The 19,302-nt window shown below is 43.1% G+C and overlaps 2 protein-coding genes across 2 annotated transcripts; one reads left to right on the top strand and one right to left on the bottom strand.

The window, feature by feature from the left end:
* Nucleotides 1-5,234: 5,234 nt before the first annotated feature.
* Nucleotides 5,235-13,590, bottom strand: mfsd8l2 (major facilitator superfamily domain containing 8-like 2). Its single transcript, XM_062405030.1, has 11 exons — nt 13,515-13,590; nt 13,106-13,291; nt 12,249-12,311; nt 12,018-12,137; nt 11,709-11,788; nt 10,993-11,275; nt 8,568-8,641; nt 7,576-7,789; nt 6,512-6,634; nt 6,232-6,362; nt 5,235-5,315 (listed from the first exon to the last, which is right to left on the bottom strand). Exons 1-11 carry the CDS (start codon nt 13,588-13,590, stop codon nt 5,235-5,237), a joined length of 1,431 nt encoding a protein of 476 aa, XP_062261014.1.
* A 1,495-nt stretch (nt 13,591-15,085) lies between these two features.
* kcnmb3 (potassium calcium-activated channel subfamily M regulatory beta subunit 3) lies at nt 15,086-19,021 on the top strand. Its single transcript, XM_062405283.1, has 4 exons — nt 15,086-15,171; nt 16,643-16,855; nt 17,722-17,896; nt 18,450-19,021. The coding sequence occupies exons 1-4, from the start codon at nt 15,086-15,088 to the stop codon at nt 18,816-18,818; spliced, it is 843 nt and encodes a 280-aa protein (XP_062261267.1). The 3' UTR covers nt 18,819-19,021.
* Nucleotides 19,022-19,302: the final 281 nt, after the last annotated feature.

Below are 19,302 nucleotides of genomic sequence, written 5' to 3' on the forward strand. Positions count from 1 at the left end.
GACACACATAATACTGCAAATTAGATAAAGAAAAACTTTCTCATAATTGGTCGCAAATTTCCCCTCTCTGTGTGTGTGAGAGACATGCAGTTCCTTTAAATCGCTCTCAGATACACACACACACACAAACACACACACACCCACAAAAACCACACACACACAAACACACACACAAAAACACACACACACACGTACACAGTATTGGATTTGAGCCACACCCTGGCAATGACATCCAGAAGTCAGAGCCTTAAGTCAGCAACAATGACGGTGAAACTGTAAATCTTCGGACCACGCTGGCAGCAGACCAACCACTGACATATATTTAATATGATTTTTTTTTACCTAATGAATATCCCCCTGGACCAAGGAGACACAATTACATCCTGGATAAATATATCCCCCTAAAATTAAATCTCTTAATAAATGATTGGTAAGGACAAATCTTTCCGCGCAAAATATGGGTTGAAGAGAAAAAAACGTGAATCATGGAATGAATGAAGCACGTAGCTGACCTGATTTTGCCCTGCACCCCCCCCTGCTTCATATATCCCCCTCGAAACGATAACTCTTCCATCATCTACGAGCCATTAACAACCATCCCCAGTCCAGCTAATACCATCAGGAAGAGGAGAGCCACTCTCTGCCCCCTCCGCTGCCGCTAACATAACTGTTATGCATCGTCTCCAGTCAAACGCTGCTCTCCTCTTTATAACCAATTACCTTTATCTCTGTCAATTTCCCTTCAGAGCATAATAATGAATAACTGCTTCTACCACATGGTAAATCTCACTTTGATAAAAAGTGGATATATATCTGATTAACCTGTTACTGCAGGAATTGTATTTTTTGACTATTGAACATTTAGATTCTGTGATTAAACATCAATAAATAACATATGAATATTAACGTATTTTTCCAATATCTTTCATGAAGCTCTGTCTCCATTCTGCGGTTTTCCCGTTGCCTCATTTGGCCGTGACACAGACTGGAGGATCACATTTTCTGCTCTCTGCCTTTGCAGAGGAAGTACTGTGTATTTGCAGGATTGCTTTTCTGGCCTGTTCATTACATGCTTGGAGAAATGCTGTTCTTCCTGTTATGAACAGCAATATGGATCAGTCTTGGTTTTAAGACATATTCCATTCTGACCAGGAATATGTTGCTTCAGAGCCTCAACCTACAACCCTGACCTCGATAGGTCAGATTCCCTTTGTCCCTATAATAAAGCTAATTCCAAACTGAACGAATTTCGGTTTGAAAAATTATAATAATATTAATATTAATATTAAAATATAATATTATATTTTTATATCTTTAAACCATATTCAATGCATTTATCATGGTAAAATCTTTAATTAAGGGGGTTAATACGTCAAATATATTCTAAACAGATGGCTATGTTTTTTGAAAATGCACCAATTAAAAGTTTAGTGTGTAAGATTTAGGTGAAAGGGATATATTGGCAGAAGTTGAATATAAAATAATCCTAGTGATGTTTTTCTCTAGTGTGTAATCATCTAAATTATACAGATTTTAGTTTTCTTGACCCTTTATATCTTAATACTCTATATTTACATCGGGAGGGGGTCTTCTCCACACGGGCTGCCATGTTTTTACAGTAGTCCAGACTGGACAAACTAAACACCCTTTGAGTTTATATATATATATATATAAGTTGTTAGATTATATATATACATATATATACAACAAATCTAGCTTGTAATGTGTGATGAATAGAGTATATACAAGTACATACCCGAACAAACACCAAAGCTTACAGCAGACTAAATCATAGAAGCTTCACTGATGAGTTCAGTTTCCAGCAGCAACACTTCAAAAAGCCCCAGACAGTGAACAGGGGCTAGATTGCGGTTACAGCCGCTACAGATATTTTTACACTTCACTGAAATAACAGCCTGTAGCCGAGTTATAGTTTCTCGATCTGGCATGGAAACAGTGAGGAGAGGAGACTGAGCCATTTATAGATCCGTAGTAATGCACCGTGCGGATACTTCCACCTAAGCGACTACTACACCTTCGTCTGTTCCACAACCATCTCCACCGGAGCAAACTGCCTCTTCACTCCCCAATTACATAACATTACTTAATCCTTGGCTTCTTACTCTCCTCCTCACAAAACGCCATCTCCATAGTGATAAACTCCATCCAGAAATAATTGTTGGCTGCTGCATCAAATGGTCGTTCTGTGTATCTTTAAAATTTCATAAGTTGTGCATCTGTGCCTACCTTTGGCATACATGACATAAAAGCCTGAGGCCTCGGACTTTTCTATTTATGTCCTGGGGTGTGTGTGGGGGGGGTAGGGGGGGGGTGCAGCCTATACAGGGCTGTTATGCAGAGAGTAAGTTGGAGGATAGTTGACTGCACTGATCCAGACAGCCTGGTGTGTGATGGCAAAATCCTCACAACAGAGCAGAAGGGGTTTTTGTTGGTTCTTCTCATTCTTGGTGCCATATTGAAACATTTTTGATAGTTTTTTTGTGATTATTATATGACTAGAATGTCACTCACAGCCCAACAGGCTCCGTAAATTCAATCAAGCTGCACCACATTTCACAAACTCAAGATCCATGAACTATGCCCTGGGACCCTGGGGAGAATGTCCAACCTATCCTTCCTTCCAATTAGTTTTGAGATAATCCGATCTGTTGTTTTTGTGTAATCTGGTTTATAAACACAAAAGACAACCAACAAACAAACAAGGAGGGAAGAAAACATTTAACACAACTGTAATCCGCTTTTTACAATGAGTGAGAAAAAGGTTGTTATGTCTGCATGTTGTATTTTTTCCTTTGTGCTGTTAACATCGGTTTGAGGGGGGCAGGGTATGGTAGAAAAAGCTATGTTGCAAATCCCTGACAGCCAATCAGGATTTAGTAATGTTTGAAATCAGAATATGACGACAGATGATGGGTTTGTTACTATCGAGCAAATTCTGATCCAATCGCAGCCACACAGCCCTGATGATTAGTCCCAAACACATGCACAGACATGCAAATGCACACTCATGCAGGTAGGGAAATTTAATCTCTGCTTTTGACCCATCTGGTGCAGGACACACAGAGCAGTGAGCAACCATGTACGGCGCTCGGGGAGCAGATGTTGGGGGAGTAAGGTGCCTTGCTCAGGGGCACTAGACAGGGTAGGGAGACTCTTGGATTTCTGGACAGATCAATCCAGGTTTGTCTTTTTGTTGTCTCTCCGTGGAGTCGAACCAGAGACCTTCTCTGCCCATAGTCCAAGTTTCTGCCACTAGACCACCGCCTCTCCCATGATGGAGGGTAACTCAAATTTGAACCAACTCACCATTAATTGATTAGGATTTGGTTTGGTCTTATTTTGTAATGACCTTTTAACGTTATACAAAAATATGGTACTTCGATATTTGGGACCCCATGATCACAAAGTCCAGGATTGAGCCCAATCTTTTCTCTCTCGTTTTCTGTCGGCTCTTTACAGTGTCATATATATATATATATAAAAAACACATTATACTCAAGAGAAAAGCCTATTAAATAAAAAATAAAAAGATACTTTACGTACAGAGGGGTCCAGTGTTTTTGTTTTATTTTTGCAATTTATATTATTCATTGTTAAAATATGGTGTATCCTTTGCAGAAGTGTTAATCAGCAAATAGTCTCAGTAATATCAGTGAAAAAGCCACAACATCTATCAAAGGTTGCAAACTAAAACTAGTTAACATAAGCCACCACACTGGTGATATCACACTCTGCTGTATATAGAGAGAGTCATTGCACCCGACCATTGAGACTGCAGCAGCAAACACAGTGAGCATAGAGAAATGACCGAGAGATAGTTTCATCACTTTTCATTTGTTAGAGGGAGAATCTTTTAAGGAATATTAACACTTTGAAAACTGGATATATTTAATGTCACAGAGGAGAACTGGAGCCTGAGATAAAAGTGTCAGGGTCTTTTGGTTGTAGATATTTAGCTTGTTGCACGGTTGTTTCTTTAAAAACACAAGACGAGCAGGAATCACGCTGAAACAGCACGCCAGTTCAAAGACAGTAAATTCAGGCCTGACCCGATTCCGTGCACCCTGTTATCTCCCTGAAAATGTCAAGCAGCTACCTGAGTACGCTGATCAGGGCATGAAAGTACTTATAGATATTATGTCCTTGAGTCACTGAGATTAGAATTTCCATTTCAGGGGGGAAAAAAGCCAAATATCAAATACTGAGGGTAGGAAACCGTAAAGGTTACAGAGCCTTATCTGCAATTATGCAAAAACAAAGATCGGCCAAATCCGTGTTTATTGGTACAAAGGGAATCTACAATGCCTTGATGTTGCTTACAGCTCTCTCCTCCTACACGCAGATGTGTAGCATACAGCACATCCTAGAGGAGAACACAGGCAAGAACAGCTGACTGTACACTCCTCACACCCTGCCAGGCTTTGAATAATGAATTCAGGTGATTAAACTTTAAAAAAAATATAGAGAAGGCTAATTAAAGGATAATTCTTCAAATTTGCTTTTAGCTCCTCGTTTTCATATGAGATATGAGATTCAGATAACATCAAACTGGTTTTGTCACATCCGAGGCTTTGTGTTTCTTTTTAACTAAAAATAAAAAAAACAAGCACAAGATTCCTACACATCACAAACAAATAGCCGGGAATGTTTAAAGCTCCACTCTCTCTGACCCTCTGCTTCTCCCAGCCTCTCTGCGTGGAGCTGCTCAGATGATGACAGCCTCTCTTCTGCACTCATTGTGTCAATTGTTTCTTTTTTCATTAGACGAAAGACTCGGGACAAGAAATGGAAGTTGTGGAACATTGGGTCACATGGTAGAATAAAAAAAAACCCTGTTCTCTCGTCATTTCATCAACACCTGGGGGTATAAATAGTTCAGTTTAAAAATAATGGCTTTCATCTTCAATTGAGGCCCCCGAATATTCAAGATGAGAGCAATGGTGCCCCCTTGTGTAGAATATAATCAATAGTCTGGCGTTGAGAGTGCATACAAGGTAGTTTCTAATAAAAAAAATCTCCTGACAGCACAGATTGTGTCTTGCTGAAAACGTACTGCATTTCACCTCTGTGTCCTGAGGGGAAGCACAATTATCTGAACGTTTCATTCCACACACCCGTACATTCCCCCTCTGCAGCAGGCTCCTCTCAGAAGTGAAGGGCATCCCCTCACGTCCGTCTTCGGCCTATCCTGCTCTGTCAGACCCACTGCGGCTCTACCCTCCGCTGTCAGAGCTCTGGGCGCACTGCACCGCCCTGGGCTCGGTCAGGCGCTCGTAGGACAGCGCCGCCATAACCTGCAGGAAGATTTACAGCGTGACGTGGCTTCAGAGAATATAGAGGGCACTGAGTAATAAGCAGATGCTGTCAAAGACATGCTGACTTGAGGATTTCTCTGGGAATCACGGCCCTCAGCTTCTGTTTTTCCATTGTGCTCGTGTGAAAAATGATGTTTTAATGAATGTTTTCCTTATGGGCCGCAGCTTTGAATAGTTCCAGATGGCTTAAAGTATTAAACTGTTGTCAAATGCAGAATCTGAATTACAGCAGGGCTCCCGCCATTTGGGAGAGATTCGTTTAATTTACCACCTACAAGCTAAATTGATTTGTAATTGTGTAACGCCGCTGATAGATCCGGACTATAGCTTGATGATGAGTTTTGGATTTATACTATTTTTATCCAAATGAGTACAAGAAATATTCATTCCATAATTTTTGCTGAGCTGTTGTCTACAGCTGTGGTGAGTTTTCTTTTAGAAAACAACAATTATAATGTTGAGGGCATGTCCTGCTGTTTGACTGGTGTTTTATTATGTTTCTAATATAAAAGTTGTGACCATTGCATGAGACTCACACTCACACGTGTAGCTGGCAGTCCGAATTAAAGCATGGTGTAACATTTCGTGAAGCTTGTATTTGCTTTTGTTACTGAGAGTTAGATGAGACGTTGGTCAGGAGACATTGGATTGAACATTTGTGTTTTTTTCAGTTACCTTAAGATCACACCTCAGTTTGCTATTTCCCACTGTTTCCAGCATTTACACTAAGTGAACCGAATGCTGCCAGTAATGTCTTATTTAACGTGGGGAAACAACTACAGTCACTTCACTATTCTCCACTGAAAGAAAGCAAGTTGGTCTATTTCCCCAAAATGACTCCAAGCTACAAATGTAATTCATCATGTTAGCACTTTTCTTTGCAGGTTCTTCTTACTGTGATCAGAATGAGGAGAGCTAACATCATGCCCAGCATTATGTACAAATTATCGGTCAGTCCTCCAGCCCACAAAGGACCCAGGATGGTGGCCAGGCCCCCGACTGAGCGTCTGACTCCTTGGCTGAATCCTACAGGTGACACACAGACACAAAGGATGAACGTTTACATTGAGATATAGTCTGAAACTACAGTACAGATAACCCACATACACGGAGCAGTAATCTTGTCTTTCAGTATGTTGGACTGTGCAAACAGCACCTAGGTAAAATTAGCCAACCCTGTGTTTTCTCATCGGTGACTTTGGAGAACAGAGACACCTGAGACACGGCCACAAAGGGAAGGCCCAGCAGCTGCAGAAACACTGCGATGATGAAGGTCGTCAGCTCCCATCCATAACCACCTAGAGGACGGACAGATAACACCACCACATTACTTTACTACAATTGTACGGAATGTTTTATTTAAAGAAACACATTTGCAGAGTGTAAAACTAACACCAACTCTCAAACACCAAAAAATATATAAATTTTGTATATTGCAGAGCTGTTGAATTACAATTTTTTTGCTGCATATCATTTCTCATATCATTCAAAGCGATTCGAAGACAGTTAATACTCGAGTTATCCAGCCCAGTCTTCTCTGGGTTTTTAACTTCCTTCCACAAATGGGCTGGCACCAGCAGAGATGGCTCTATCTGTAAACCAAACCCCTGCCAAGCTGGCGGCCGTTCCATTTCTGTTCTCTGCTGCTTTGCATCATGCACATGTTTGTGTGAATCTGTGCCCACTCATACTGTTGGATGTTCCTGCCCTCTTGCCATCAAAATGCATTTGAAACCAATGCAACATGTCTCTTATGGTGCGAGAACGAATAAAAACCCTCTCTCTTCAGGTGTCTGTCTTGTGCGTTTTGTTTCTCAGTCTGGTGGAACAAATAGCAAACAAATGCATGATATGCTTTAACAAATAGCGTTTTTGTTTAATAAGATTACTATAATCCTTTCATATGTACTCAGGCACTCCCCGGCTCCAGCACCTGTTACTTATAATCAGAGTGATAAACGTGACGAGCCGCAACAGACGCGGGCCAACATGAACACACAGACTCCAGTTTGCCTGTGTGATCTCCGTCTGTCCTGCCAGAGCCCGAATGATATCGTTTACAGGGCACATTCACTTCAGCCTGTGTGTAACCCAGTATGGCTCCACTCGGCTCTACGCATCAACACCAGTCGCACAAAGAAGGGATTTGGCACAGGACTCAAGTCAGTTGTGAGTCTGTGTCTGGCTCTGCATGTGTGTCTCGCTGTGTTTGTGTGTTTTCCCCGCGACAGGTTGGCACCTCGAGGGTCGCAGAGGAAGACGAGGGACCAGATACAGGCGGTGCAGCAGATGACCAGTCCCGCGGCCAGCACGACGCGGTCCGCCACCTTCGAGCTCAGCCAGCGCACGAAGAAGAAGCCCAGGATGACCTCCACCCCGCACAGGCTGTACATCAGGCTGTTGCTCAGCTCGCCGAAGCTGAAGTAACGCTGCGTCAGGGGAGTCACCATGGTCTGCGGGGTTTCAGAGAGATGTTCACAGGGTCAGTCGGTTGGAAAAAGGGATTCGGTCGAGGAGGAGATTTCTTATCAGGGCAGAAACAGGCAGCTTTTTTAAGTCGATCAGAGGCATCAGATCAAAAGTGGTGTTTTGTTTTGATATAAAAATGAAAGTAAGATTGTATAATCCATGTCAGCACTATGTGACTAGTCTGTTATTTTGAGTGTGAAGCACGACTTAAAGGTTCAGTGTGTAGAATTTAGTGACATCTAGTGGTGAAGTTGCTTGTTGCAGCTGAATACCCCTCACCTCACCCTCCCCTTCCAAACAGGGAAAGAGAACTTGGGGTATCCTTCAGTTGTCATAAAAACTCAAATGTTTGTCCAGTTTGCACGACTGTAGACCTGCTCCTGATGTAAACATAAAGTTGCATAAAAAAATGCATACCAGCTTATTTAAATCTCAATATGTAACATTATCTCACAAGCAATTTAAAGTATTTATATATAAAGTGCGAATTCTAGAGTCAAAAATTATAAGATTGTACAATTGCGGGTGATGACACATGAGTGAAAACATCACTACGATTATTTTATTTCGGCCAATAGATCTCTTTCAGCTAAATCTTACACGCTGAAGCTTGAATTATCATTTTTATTAGAAAGAGTGCAGCTCTCTCTAGGTGGGGCTCAGATGGATGCAGTGTGGCTGTAACCCGGGGTGAAACAGTGAGACGCTGGGTGAAATGTTTGGAGACTCCGGCTGATGGATCTCCACGTTAACTGCCCTCACCTCCAGCGCTGTCTGATTGAAGAGAGTGATGAACTGAGCCGTGAGGAGCACGACCACCTCCTCTCTCAGGAACTCTGCAGAGCGAAAGAAGAGATATACTGAAAAACCGGAGGAACCAAACAGAGAATCATAAAACAAGCTCAAGTGGCCACGTTGAATTGGAAGTTTTCGACTGGCGAGCCACGACGAGATAAAAAAAAAGTTTAAAGCGAAAAAGAAAACATGGACTATCCGAGGGGGATGCCAGGACTGAGAGAGGCAGGTGTAATCAATCCTGGTTTGCTTGGTCATGTTGATCCTCTCATCCAATAAACTATTTCTTAATCTACAGAGCAGTGAGAATTCTGTTTTGTCCTACACACATTTCAATAAATTCCAAATTGTGGTTCCAGCTTTTCCTGGAACAAAAAAAATCCCTTATGGACTTGGAGAGCAGGAAAAATGAGCCGGGCTTGGTGCTAAATTTGCGAGGATGTGCCAGATGGCTGTGGGAATGGTTTGAAAATAACAGTGTGTGATCTGCTGTGGTTCAGTTCTCTCAGTTTAGTGTTTATACCATCATTCACATGATATCATTTTTCTATACGCCTGCATATACAGTACGTTCAAGTTGGTTGTATGTAAATGTGCATTAATCAGGCTTTAAACAATGATTTAAAGTGATCCTCACGTGGCTTAATATTGCACTTAGATAAGCTGAGGGACTTGGAAGAGACAGAGAGAATAAATAAAATGAAAATAAATGCAGCAGTGATCAAGATGGTTTGAAATTCCAAAACAATGAATTCTGCATTTCTCTGAATGTGTTTCTTTGGGCCGTTCTTGTCTCGTAAGAGTTTACCTATATATCAAACTGCACATTCCCAGATGATGTCATCAGGTACAACCATAGTGTGAGGAGTTTGGTCCCTTAACGACTTTTTGGAAAAAATACAGTTTCATTTTAGAGCTGAGAATTAGACGAGAATATTGATACCACTCTCTTATCTGCACATCTGATATATTGCTAGAGCCAGCAGCTTAGCTTAGCATGAAGACAGGAAACAACATCACTAACAGTTCAAATGTGACAAAAATCCTCGGCTAGCTACTTTTTCCAGGCTCCAGACTTTATGCTAAGTTAATGGTCCCCTGGCTGGAGCAAAAAAATAAAAGAAGAAAGACAGTTAACAGACCTTTCAAGCATTTCTTTAAACCACAGACTGTAAATAAAGATCGACTGCAGTAAGGGTCATAAACCCCACCCCCTCCATGTTAGTGGATTGGACTGAGGCCAAACTGAGTTCAAAGTATTTAAGTAGTTTTCATCACACTCATGTATGATCAAGTGAGAGAGGTTCAAATATAGTGATATGTTAATGTATGGATCACATATTTGAGTGATTATTTAGATACTTTATATTACAACACAACTAGGATTTGGTAAATCTGTAGAAACACTGATACACTGATACTCCTCCAAAACCAGAACTAAAAATAGTTGAAAAGTGAAAGATTTTCTTTTTCCTACAGAGCAAGTCAGAGAAGATCAATAATTCACAAGAGTGAATACTAGGTACGCCACAGCGGCTGACACACACTCAGTACAGCACAGTATATGCCAGAGCTGCAGATATCCTCTCGTTTTTCTCATGAGTTTCTGGTGTTGCATGATTTCTTCAAAACAAAGCAGAATCAATGAGAAGGATGTTGCCACATAACCAATTCTTTCTCCATTCCATCCACAAGTCAACCGCAGCAAAGCCAGTCAATAAAGGAGGAAGTCTGCTATCCATCCCTTTGCCACATCTTCAAAGAGTGAGAGAATCGATATGAAAGTCTGACACATGCGCACACACACACAAACACATACACACACAAAAACGCACGCAGGCAAGCGCACGCACACACAAACACACACACACTCAGGTACACTTGCCATTCTCCAGACCTCTCTGAGGAATTCGGTGTGGCATGTTAGATCAGATTTCGGGTGTATTGATTGGACGTGTGTGTATGTGTCTGGTTTATGTCAGAGTGTGTGTGTGTGTGTGTGTGTTTGTGTATGTCGGCGTGTGTGTCGGTGTGTTTGTCGGTGTGTGTGTCGGTGTGTGTGTATATATATATATGATGTCAGGTGTCCTACTGGATTAGTGTTATAGTAATTTTACATGGGATGCGAGCAGCGATTGTGTGCCACTATTGATTAACTTCCTTTGTACTTTGTTAGTCCCTCTCTCTCTTTTGTCTCTCTCTGTCTCTCCCTCTCTCTCTCTCCCTTTGTGAGCGTGTGTGTATTTTTGTGCGTCTTCAAAAAGAATCAATAGAGCAGATTGGAGACATGTGCATTGGCAGTGACACGTCCTCCTACCGGAACCTCACAGACAGGGCAGTGGAAAACGTACAGTTATTGCCGAGGACAGACATTTCAAACCTGCTGTCTCACCTCTGCTGGCGCTGAAGTTTCTGAAGGGGTTCGACGCCGCCGTGGCCTCGTGGTCGGGCTGCGTATCTGACAAGGCGGAGGACTCCGGCTGGTGGGAGCTGACGGCTCTGTAGGTGTGCGACAGCTCCTCGTTGGACTGCATTAGCGGCACCTCCTCATCATCATCTTCCTCCTGTTTCATCTCCAGGATCACGGCTTCATCTTCTGAGGTGATGGGCGGTAAATCCCAATACATAGCCAGGACAACACACTGGAGCAGCACCCACAGCAGACACATGAAGATCTGGGAGTATGAAGACAAGAAAGTCCTAAAAATAATATTTTAATTTAAGTTAAAAAAATGTCATTTTCATGACACTAGAATCCTAAAAAGCTTTTTTTTTACCAGGCACAGTGAAATCAAGAGCGACATGCAGCGTCAAATTATGCAGGAAAATGAAAGTGGGCATAGAAGAGCTTTTATTAAGCGTTATATCTAATTTAAGCCACATTTGTGCTACAGTTGTTTTATTCAAAGACGTGGGAGATGGAAATAGATCAATATGGGTTGTTACGGGCCTCCGAATGTCTTGTAGTTGTGCAGTGTTTTGTATTCTTTCAGAGGAGCAGAGAGAAGAAAACAACACATATGAGCGCAGGATGCAGAGAAACTATTTCTGCGGATCGCTTTTGTATTCATGAGAACCTCAGATTACTGATTATCTGGATGCTGTTACCCCAGGAGACGTATACTTGTTCACAACAAAGGGCCCCAGTTTGAAATCACACAGCCGCAGGAACAGGTTGAACGCCGGCCCTGGAGAGACAGGATGAAGTGCTGTAAAGAGGAGATGGGATAAAAACAGGGGATGTGCGGAAGCGGTATAGCCTCCGCCTCGGTGATTTTATCAAACGTCCCCTTCTCATCACATCAAAGAAGACAGCACAAAATCCTTCCGTCTGAGAAGACAGGGGAGGAGGAGAGAGGTGAAATGACACCTCTCTCTGGGGTATGATGAAGGGAGGCGGGGGGGCGGGGGACTGACCGACAAGGAGGCCAACTTGTCGACAGGCCATGATTGCAGCAAAGATACCGGCACGCTCCTCTGGCCGAGTGCTCTGAGTCAGGAAACCAAAGATGGAGGATCCCGCTCCTGCTCCGACACCTGAAGGGAAAAAAGCTTCTGCCTTCAGAAGGTCGACATTTTGCTGAAACACGTGTGTGTGTGCTTGGGTGTGTGCGTGTGTGTGTGTGTGTGTGTGCACGCATGCATCACCTGCCACAAGCCGACTGCATAACAACAGCCACTTTGAATATCCAATAAAATACATGAGGTTACCTGCGAACAGACAAGATAGAAAACACATCTTCATTTAAGACTCAATGTTGTTTCCAAATTTTGCTTTAGCCATGCTAGCAGAAGAAGCTAAAATATGAATGCGCTCCACCACAATTGGATGAGCTATGAATGTTGGACAGACCTTAACTTGTGGTACTGTCATTAGGTCAATATGGAACTTTGGCCAACGTTTTAGCTGTTAATGCTAAAAAGCTAATGTTAGTATAGCACATATGCTAAGGAAAGAAGTGAGCAAGGTAATAACTACATATGACACATTGACTATGGGTTATTAAGCTGATATTAGCCTTTTACTAATATCTAGAAGTAGTAGTAGTATTCGTAGTGGTAGTAATAGAAGTATTAGTGGTAATAGTGTTTACCTTCCACTGTTGTTGTTGCCTTGTTCTCTTGTTTTTACCTTTAATACAGTTTTTGTCAGTTTTGCCAGCAGGGTTTTGCTTGAATGTTTAGTCACCCATGCATTCAACATTTTCCCATAATGCATTGTAAAGACTAGTCTATAATTAATGGTCATTAACCGAGGGGTTACTCCAATCATGCACTGTGCAGACAGTGGTTAAGAAAAAGGCCAAATATAAATTGCTGCAAAATGAAAAGACATTTTTGAGCCGACTGTCTAAAGCCCTTTATAGTTGTTTAGATAGAAACCACATTATAGTGTGTGGTAAGTGCTAATTGAGACAGAGCACAAATATGTGTTACTGAGAGTCTCACAACAACTGACCACACAATCTCTGACGTGTGATTTGTCTCATGGTGCGACGACTCACCGACAATCTCAAAAAGATTGGAAAAAAGGATGATGGACTTTGTCGTTTTCCACCGATCTGACCAGAACCCGAAGAGCGGGCCTGTGAGCAGCCCGCTCAGACTGAAGGCCGACAGACCCAGACCCAGGAAGTAGGGGGGGGCCTCCAAAATCTGCAGGTACCTCCATATCGTAGGCAGAATGACGGCTGGCTCCAGCACGGATAAAGAGAAGGATGAGCATGGAGGAGGTGGAGGGAGATGTGTAAATGACAAGCTTCATTTACCCAGAGAAAAATATATTTGAACAACATCACAGGCCATGTCCTCTCTGATATGAGCCTACAACCTAAATGCCAAGCCCATCTGTATTTCAGATTGCTCCCATGAGACCAGTATCCTGTGTCCATAAAGCTGCCATGATGAACTTACCGTACTCGATGCCGCTCAGCATGAATATCAGTCCAATGGTAAAAACAGTTTGTTTCCTCTTTTGGTGATTATCCATCGTGCCCGGTGGTGTGCAACCTTTTAAACACCGAACTCTGTCTGCACATGGTCAGAAAGGCTCTTCAGACACATAATTAGAAAAGAGGAGACACCGTGGGTCCAATAACGGCTGCTGGCCCCGGGTAATCCCAGAAATTTGTCGTGCGATTGTAGAAGGCCAATCCAGGACTTTGCACAGATAGTACACAGAGGTCGTATGGAGGAGTCTCAGCAGGAGGGAGACCTGAAACAGAGGGCAGGGCACCTCCAAACAGCGCTGGAGACAGAGCAGTCCACTTTAAAGCAGGCAGTAGTCCATTCCCATTAGTCGTCAATGTTAAAGATGAAATTCTGTTAGATTCACGTCCGCAACCCAGCAGCCCAGCAGCCCAGCAGCATGCAGTGTCACGGACGAGCCAATGTCTCAGGTTACCAGGTGAGATAAAGCACACTGAGCTTCATACATTTTTTATTTTGTTTTCTTCAGTTTCATCAGGAACACTTGAGTCTCATACAACCCTGAGAAGGAGTCTGTCAGGCCCGTATCTCCACCTTTTTGCAGACGAAGATCGACAGCGTTGTTGTTTTTACAGAAAATTGCCAGTTCACAAACACAATAAATAACAAATAGTTATGAAGCCAAACAGGCAATACAAATATATCAGACGGAAGCATGATTACATTACACAGAGATGATGGTCTAGATTGTGTGATGAAAGAAAAGATCCGAAATAACACTGTGCTGTATTGAATACCGAATAAATTAGATGTGACACACTGTCTGTGTTATTGAATGACTGGCTCCATTTCCAAGCTGCTGTGGGTTCCTACCCTTGGGCTTGTTATGTTAAACAGAACTGTCACCAATTTAATATCGCCACATGTTTGTTTTTTTTTCCAGCACCACATGAATAATACAAGGAGTTTCAGGGGTTTGAATACCACATAAAAAACCCGCTCACCGTCTTGCTTATGTCAAGATCAACAGTCTGCCGGCCTGTTGAGGTGCAGCAGGTCACGTGTGTTTGTGTATATATATTTACTCTGTGAGTGTAAAGGTGCTTGATTTGAATTACACACACAAACTCTCCTCCCTGTCCTGCTCTGCTCATCCTTTGCAAAAAAAGTTAATCATCACGGGGGGGGGTGGGGGGGGGACTCAGCTTTTCCATGACAAACTGCTGCATGCAGCTGAGCCTCACGGGCCCACTGAGAGGCCATTAGCATCCTACCTGCCTTACCTGAAGCGGTTTCTATGGAAACCCACATGAGGGTGGAAGGTGTTGTTGCGCTCACCTTTGAGCCCTGGTAAACAACAGGGAGTTCCCCAGTGGATAAACTGTGCAATCTAGTCCACCCAGTCACTCACTGCGCTGCACTGGAGCCGGTCGAAGATGATGATGAGGGAGTCGCCGGGAGAACGGCGTTTGACTTTCAGATAGACAGGAGCTTGTTCGGTGCCTGCGCGTATACTCGGGGCTGAAGGAGGCGGCTGCTGCCATAGAGGAGCGAGCATGTTCTTGAACGCAGCTTCTCCCCGGAGGTCGTTCAACATCCCCATTAACATCAACCTGCAGGGTGCACGCAGGCGGCAGGCACGGTAAGAGAGGGACATCGACTGGGCCGGGGAAGCAAGTGTTTGAGAACACTGCCAGGGGTTCATTATGAGGGAAACACACAGGTGAGGTGTAGCAAAGTTACACACTCAGGCTTCTGACTCTTGGGGAACATACATGCATGTGTGATTATACACAATGCAATTTGTACGTTAATATTAATATTGGATTCCACTGATTCTATTGACTTGTCATGCAGACTATTAGGTGTTTTTCACTTCTGTGGCTCTGGAAAAACGTTTCATAGGACATGTCCTTAAAGATGCCATCAGGGTTATCAGTTGAAGTAGGGTAGGGGAACATTTAACAAGTTTTACAACATCCTTCGAGGGTCATACTAAATTACTGAACACAGAGATCACACTGATAAGTAAGGGTCGTAAATCCTGCCTCCTCTTTGTAGTTGACGGAATATGAGTCAAAATAAAACACATTTCAAAGATGGTTTCGGTCAATTTGGGAATCACACAGATGTTTGTTCAATTGCTCATTTTTCCAGTAAGTATGGTTTTATGTAAGTATGGATGAGGTAATGTACTATATCAACTGGGCCTCACTTATAGGCAGTACTGCGACTCTGGCTCCAAATGCACAAGATAACACCATTTTCATATCCCGGACATTTCAGCTTCGTTTCTGGATCGAGGGAGGAGGTGAAGAAGTGTTGTCCATCTTTATATAAAGTCTTGGTCTTCACAGGACTACGTTTTTTGAAAAGAACTGCACACTGCAGCAGGTTGCCACAAACAGGGATCCTTCAGACTACTCTGCTCTGGCGGCTCCCACATCTGTCAGTCACTCTCCGAACTGGATCCGATGGCCCAGCAGACTTGAGAGGAGTTGACCTTTTTTCATCTTATGCCTGGCCTGAGGACTATTCTACAGAATAGTGTTAGGACCCGGTAGGAGAAAAAACAGAGAGGAGGAGTATTTTTTCCAGTTTGCAGTTGAAGAAAAAAGATGAAATACTACTTTGTGAATAAAGTTGAAACATAATGGAATAAATTCAACTCCTCTGGTCTAGTTAGGAGGGACTGGCAGCTGTGTGGGCTGAGTGTTACATCCTTGGTGTGAATGGTGTAACCATTGATATCCTTGAATTTGTCCATCACCATTTATTACAGGATGCAAAAATGAGGCCACCTCTTCCACGAGGCTGCACAAGATTCTTCCAGGTTAAACTCGAAAATAATTCTTACAAAAAATGAAAATAAATTGTGTCAGATGCTTTTTTGTATTTTCTCCCTGAGGAAGAATCACACTGTTTCAGAGAAAAGGATCAAGTCACAAGGCGCCCGTGAGAGTTGTTGATGAATCGAATCACAAATGAAATCTGGATCATTGTTGGATTAAATCATTGCGACCCTGGTGGCCATGCGTCTGTCCCATCTGGATTTAATAAATTAAACTTGAATTTGAACTTGATGCATGTATTTGTGTATTTGAGTGACACAGGGAGAACCACCACACCTCCTCCTCCTCCGCAGTGCAGGAGCAGGAGTGGAGCCGAGGGGCGGATGGACGTGGAGGGCAGAGAGTTCGCTCCCAGATGCAGGTGTCGAGTGTCGGGGAGGACAGAGCCATCCTGCTGGGCTTCACCATGATGGCCTTCTCCGTGCTCATGTTCTTTGTGGTCGGCATCACTATGGTCAAACCCTTTGTCAACAGGTACACTGCAGGAAGCAAGGATGTCATATGGTAGACAATCAAATTACTTTTATGTGATTTTTAACAGTAGTAGAAATTTTGTATTATATCTTGTTCTAAATTTCAAAACAAATTCATTTAAAAAATGAGTAAATTATTTAATATATAGCTATTGATTAGATTTTAATTACATAATAAAATGTTGAAACCCAAACAGGGATATTGTATTTGCAGTGACATGAAAAAGCAATCCCTTACATTTGTACATTTGCGTTGCTTTTTTATGATATTTGTCTTCATGAAAATTGGAGCTATAGAAATAGAAAACCATATGTTTTTATCTTACATACATACGTCTTTGATTTTACTGGCACAAAGTGGCTTCCATTAAATGTGCAGCCTCATTTATTACCAAGATTGTCAGACCCTGTCCCGAATCCATCATCCATGATACCAAGTAGATGAGTAGTACTTTTTGTGTTCACACTAGAAAGGTGACGTCTACACTCAGACATGATTCTCCCTTAATGTGATGGAAAGGAAAGGGTGAATGGAATAAGATAACATAGTCAAATGTAACTAGATTACATGCTGACAAGCTCAAAATGTTACATGATATTATTAACCATGTTAGTGCCAATGCAAAAAAAAAAATTGTGAGCAAATTAAGACAAGGCTGATGGGAAATTCCTTGGTGTGATATTACACAAGCCGATTGTCAAAGCTAGGAGTCGTCCTCTGTGCAGACTCACAATGAAATGAAATAAAACCAGGGCACACAGCCGAGATACAGCGAGAAACAAGCAGTGGCTTCCTGGTTTAAGTTTGCCTGTTTCCTGGATGTGAGGCTCGGGTCCCCTGAACGTTTCCTGCCTCTTGTTTTCCAGTGACTGGGAGGAGGAGGCCAGCTGTGTGCTGATGAAGGCAGACATCCTCACAGAGTGGGTGAACTGCAGGGGTGTGAGCACCGTGCCGTGCCTCAGGGTGATGGTTAACCTCACTGGCTTCAATCAAAGTGCTTTCCTACACTTAGACGAGGAATCCGTCCTGCTGGCTCCTGAGGTACTACGGTAAAGTCCGGCTCTCAGGTCTCACCTACAGTTTCATGAGCCTCTGGTTCGGATGAGCCTCTCACCAGGTGAGGCTTGTCAAGTGGCACGTGGGAACACCTGCAGGATACTTTGCCTGGAGGTGGATCTGAGCATTAAAGGGGACTTATAGTGATTTTTCAGGTTTCTCCCTTTCCTCTTTCTTGTGTATTCAAAAGCTCTGCAGAGTTTTGTTTTGTGAATGGTAATTTTGATTCTCAGGATTCAGAGTTTTCATCAAGCTGGGACAAAAAGAAAACAAAGAAAAAAGATAAACAGACAGGACAACAAAAACTAGCATCACTATGATCCCTCTGTTTGTCAGAGTAAGAGATGCTCCTCTTCAGTCTAACTCAGAGACTGAAAGAACCAATCTGACATATCTGTGCTGCAAATAGAGGCCGAGAAGGGCTTTTCCTCTTTTGACCTTGTAGCTCGTCACACTGATTGCAATCAGCACTGCCAACAGGGACAGGCAGCGCCATGACGGAGATGACACTTCTTGAATCATCTCTTTTCTTTCACAGTGTTTCTACATACCCAAATGTCAGATGGACATTGCAGATATTCAAGCTGAAGTCCAGAGAGTGAAACAGATGCTGGACGCTCAGCAGGGGAACACGTCATCGTGCTTCACCGACCGCACAAGACACCCCGGGGATGTGATCTGGAGCAGGAAGTACACGCTGGAGAAGGCCCTGTTGGCTCTGCTGTGGCCCTGTCTGATGCTGGGGGGTGGAGCTCTGCTGGTGGGCCTGGTGAAGCTGACACAGTACCTGGCTCATCTGTCCGCTGAGGTGTGCAGTGCTGCTGCCGAGGGCAGCCTGACGTCAAGATACACCCAGGGCAAATTGTACACACTCCTACGGAGGTCCAGCCTGCAGTCGCCATCTTGACACAGTTGGTGTTTACGCTGCCATAACCGCAACAAGCCAAAAGAGAGATGGACAGAATACATTAGCCCACAGCAACAAGTGTGTGGAGAAAAACCTGAATTCTTGGATTTGTCTACAGAAGACTGTAATAACACTGTAATGACCCCACGGTCGCGTACTGCCCTTTCTGCCACAAGTTTCTTAATTGTAGAGTTGTGGTTGAGGACCAGAATGTTTACACGTGTGTATGACGTGCCCGAAAGGGGGGGGGGGGGGATAATACCCTTTGCTTGGGCCCCTAAGTGCTCTGAACACTCCTTGCCACACCTCTGTCACCCCCACCTCATCTGTAGTCAACCGGCTACAAAAGCGGCAACACACCCGAACCTGTGTCTGAACTGTAAGAGCGTCTCCTACATGTTTTATACGCACTGTTGCCCTTTGCATTGTGGAGTCATATGTCGTTGGAAAATCTTTTTTGAACACAGACAAAAAGAATGTCGAT

The sequence above is a fragment of the Platichthys flesus genome, chromosome 14 (assembly GCF_949316205.1).
Source record: "Platichthys flesus chromosome 14, fPlaFle2.1, whole genome shotgun sequence".
In the NCBI taxonomy this organism is placed as follows: Eukaryota; Metazoa; Chordata; class Actinopteri; order Pleuronectiformes; family Pleuronectidae; genus Platichthys; species Platichthys flesus.

What these genes read in the sequence shown, in the direction of transcription:
- kcnmb3 (XM_062405283.1), top strand. Translation starts at nt 15,086, where the DNA reads ATGTTCTTGAACGCAGCTTCTCCCCGGAGGTCGTTCAACATCCCCATT. An exon ending in GCACGCAGGCGGCAGGCACG is followed by an intron (nt 15,172 to 16,642) that starts GTAAGAGAGGGA and finishes TGAGTGACACAG; the next exon opens with GGAGAACCACCACACCTCCT. An exon ending in CCGTCCTGCTGGCTCCTGAG is followed by an intron (nt 17,897 to 18,449) that starts GTACTACGGTAA and finishes TTTCTTTCACAG; the next exon opens with TGTTTCTACATACCCAAATG.
- mfsd8l2 (XM_062405030.1), bottom strand. Translation starts at nt 13,590, where the DNA reads ATGGATAATCACCAAAAGAGGAAACAAACTGTTTTTACCATTGGACTG. An exon ending in CAATCTTTTTGAGATTGTCG is followed by an intron (nt 12,312 to 13,105) that starts GTGAGTCGTCGC and finishes GTCTGTTCGCAG; the next exon opens with GTAACCTCATGTATTTTATT. An exon ending in ACAAGTATACGTCTCCTGGG is followed by an intron (nt 11,276 to 11,708) that starts GTAACAGCATCC and finishes TCATACTCCCAG; the next exon opens with ATCTTCATGTGTCTGCTGTG.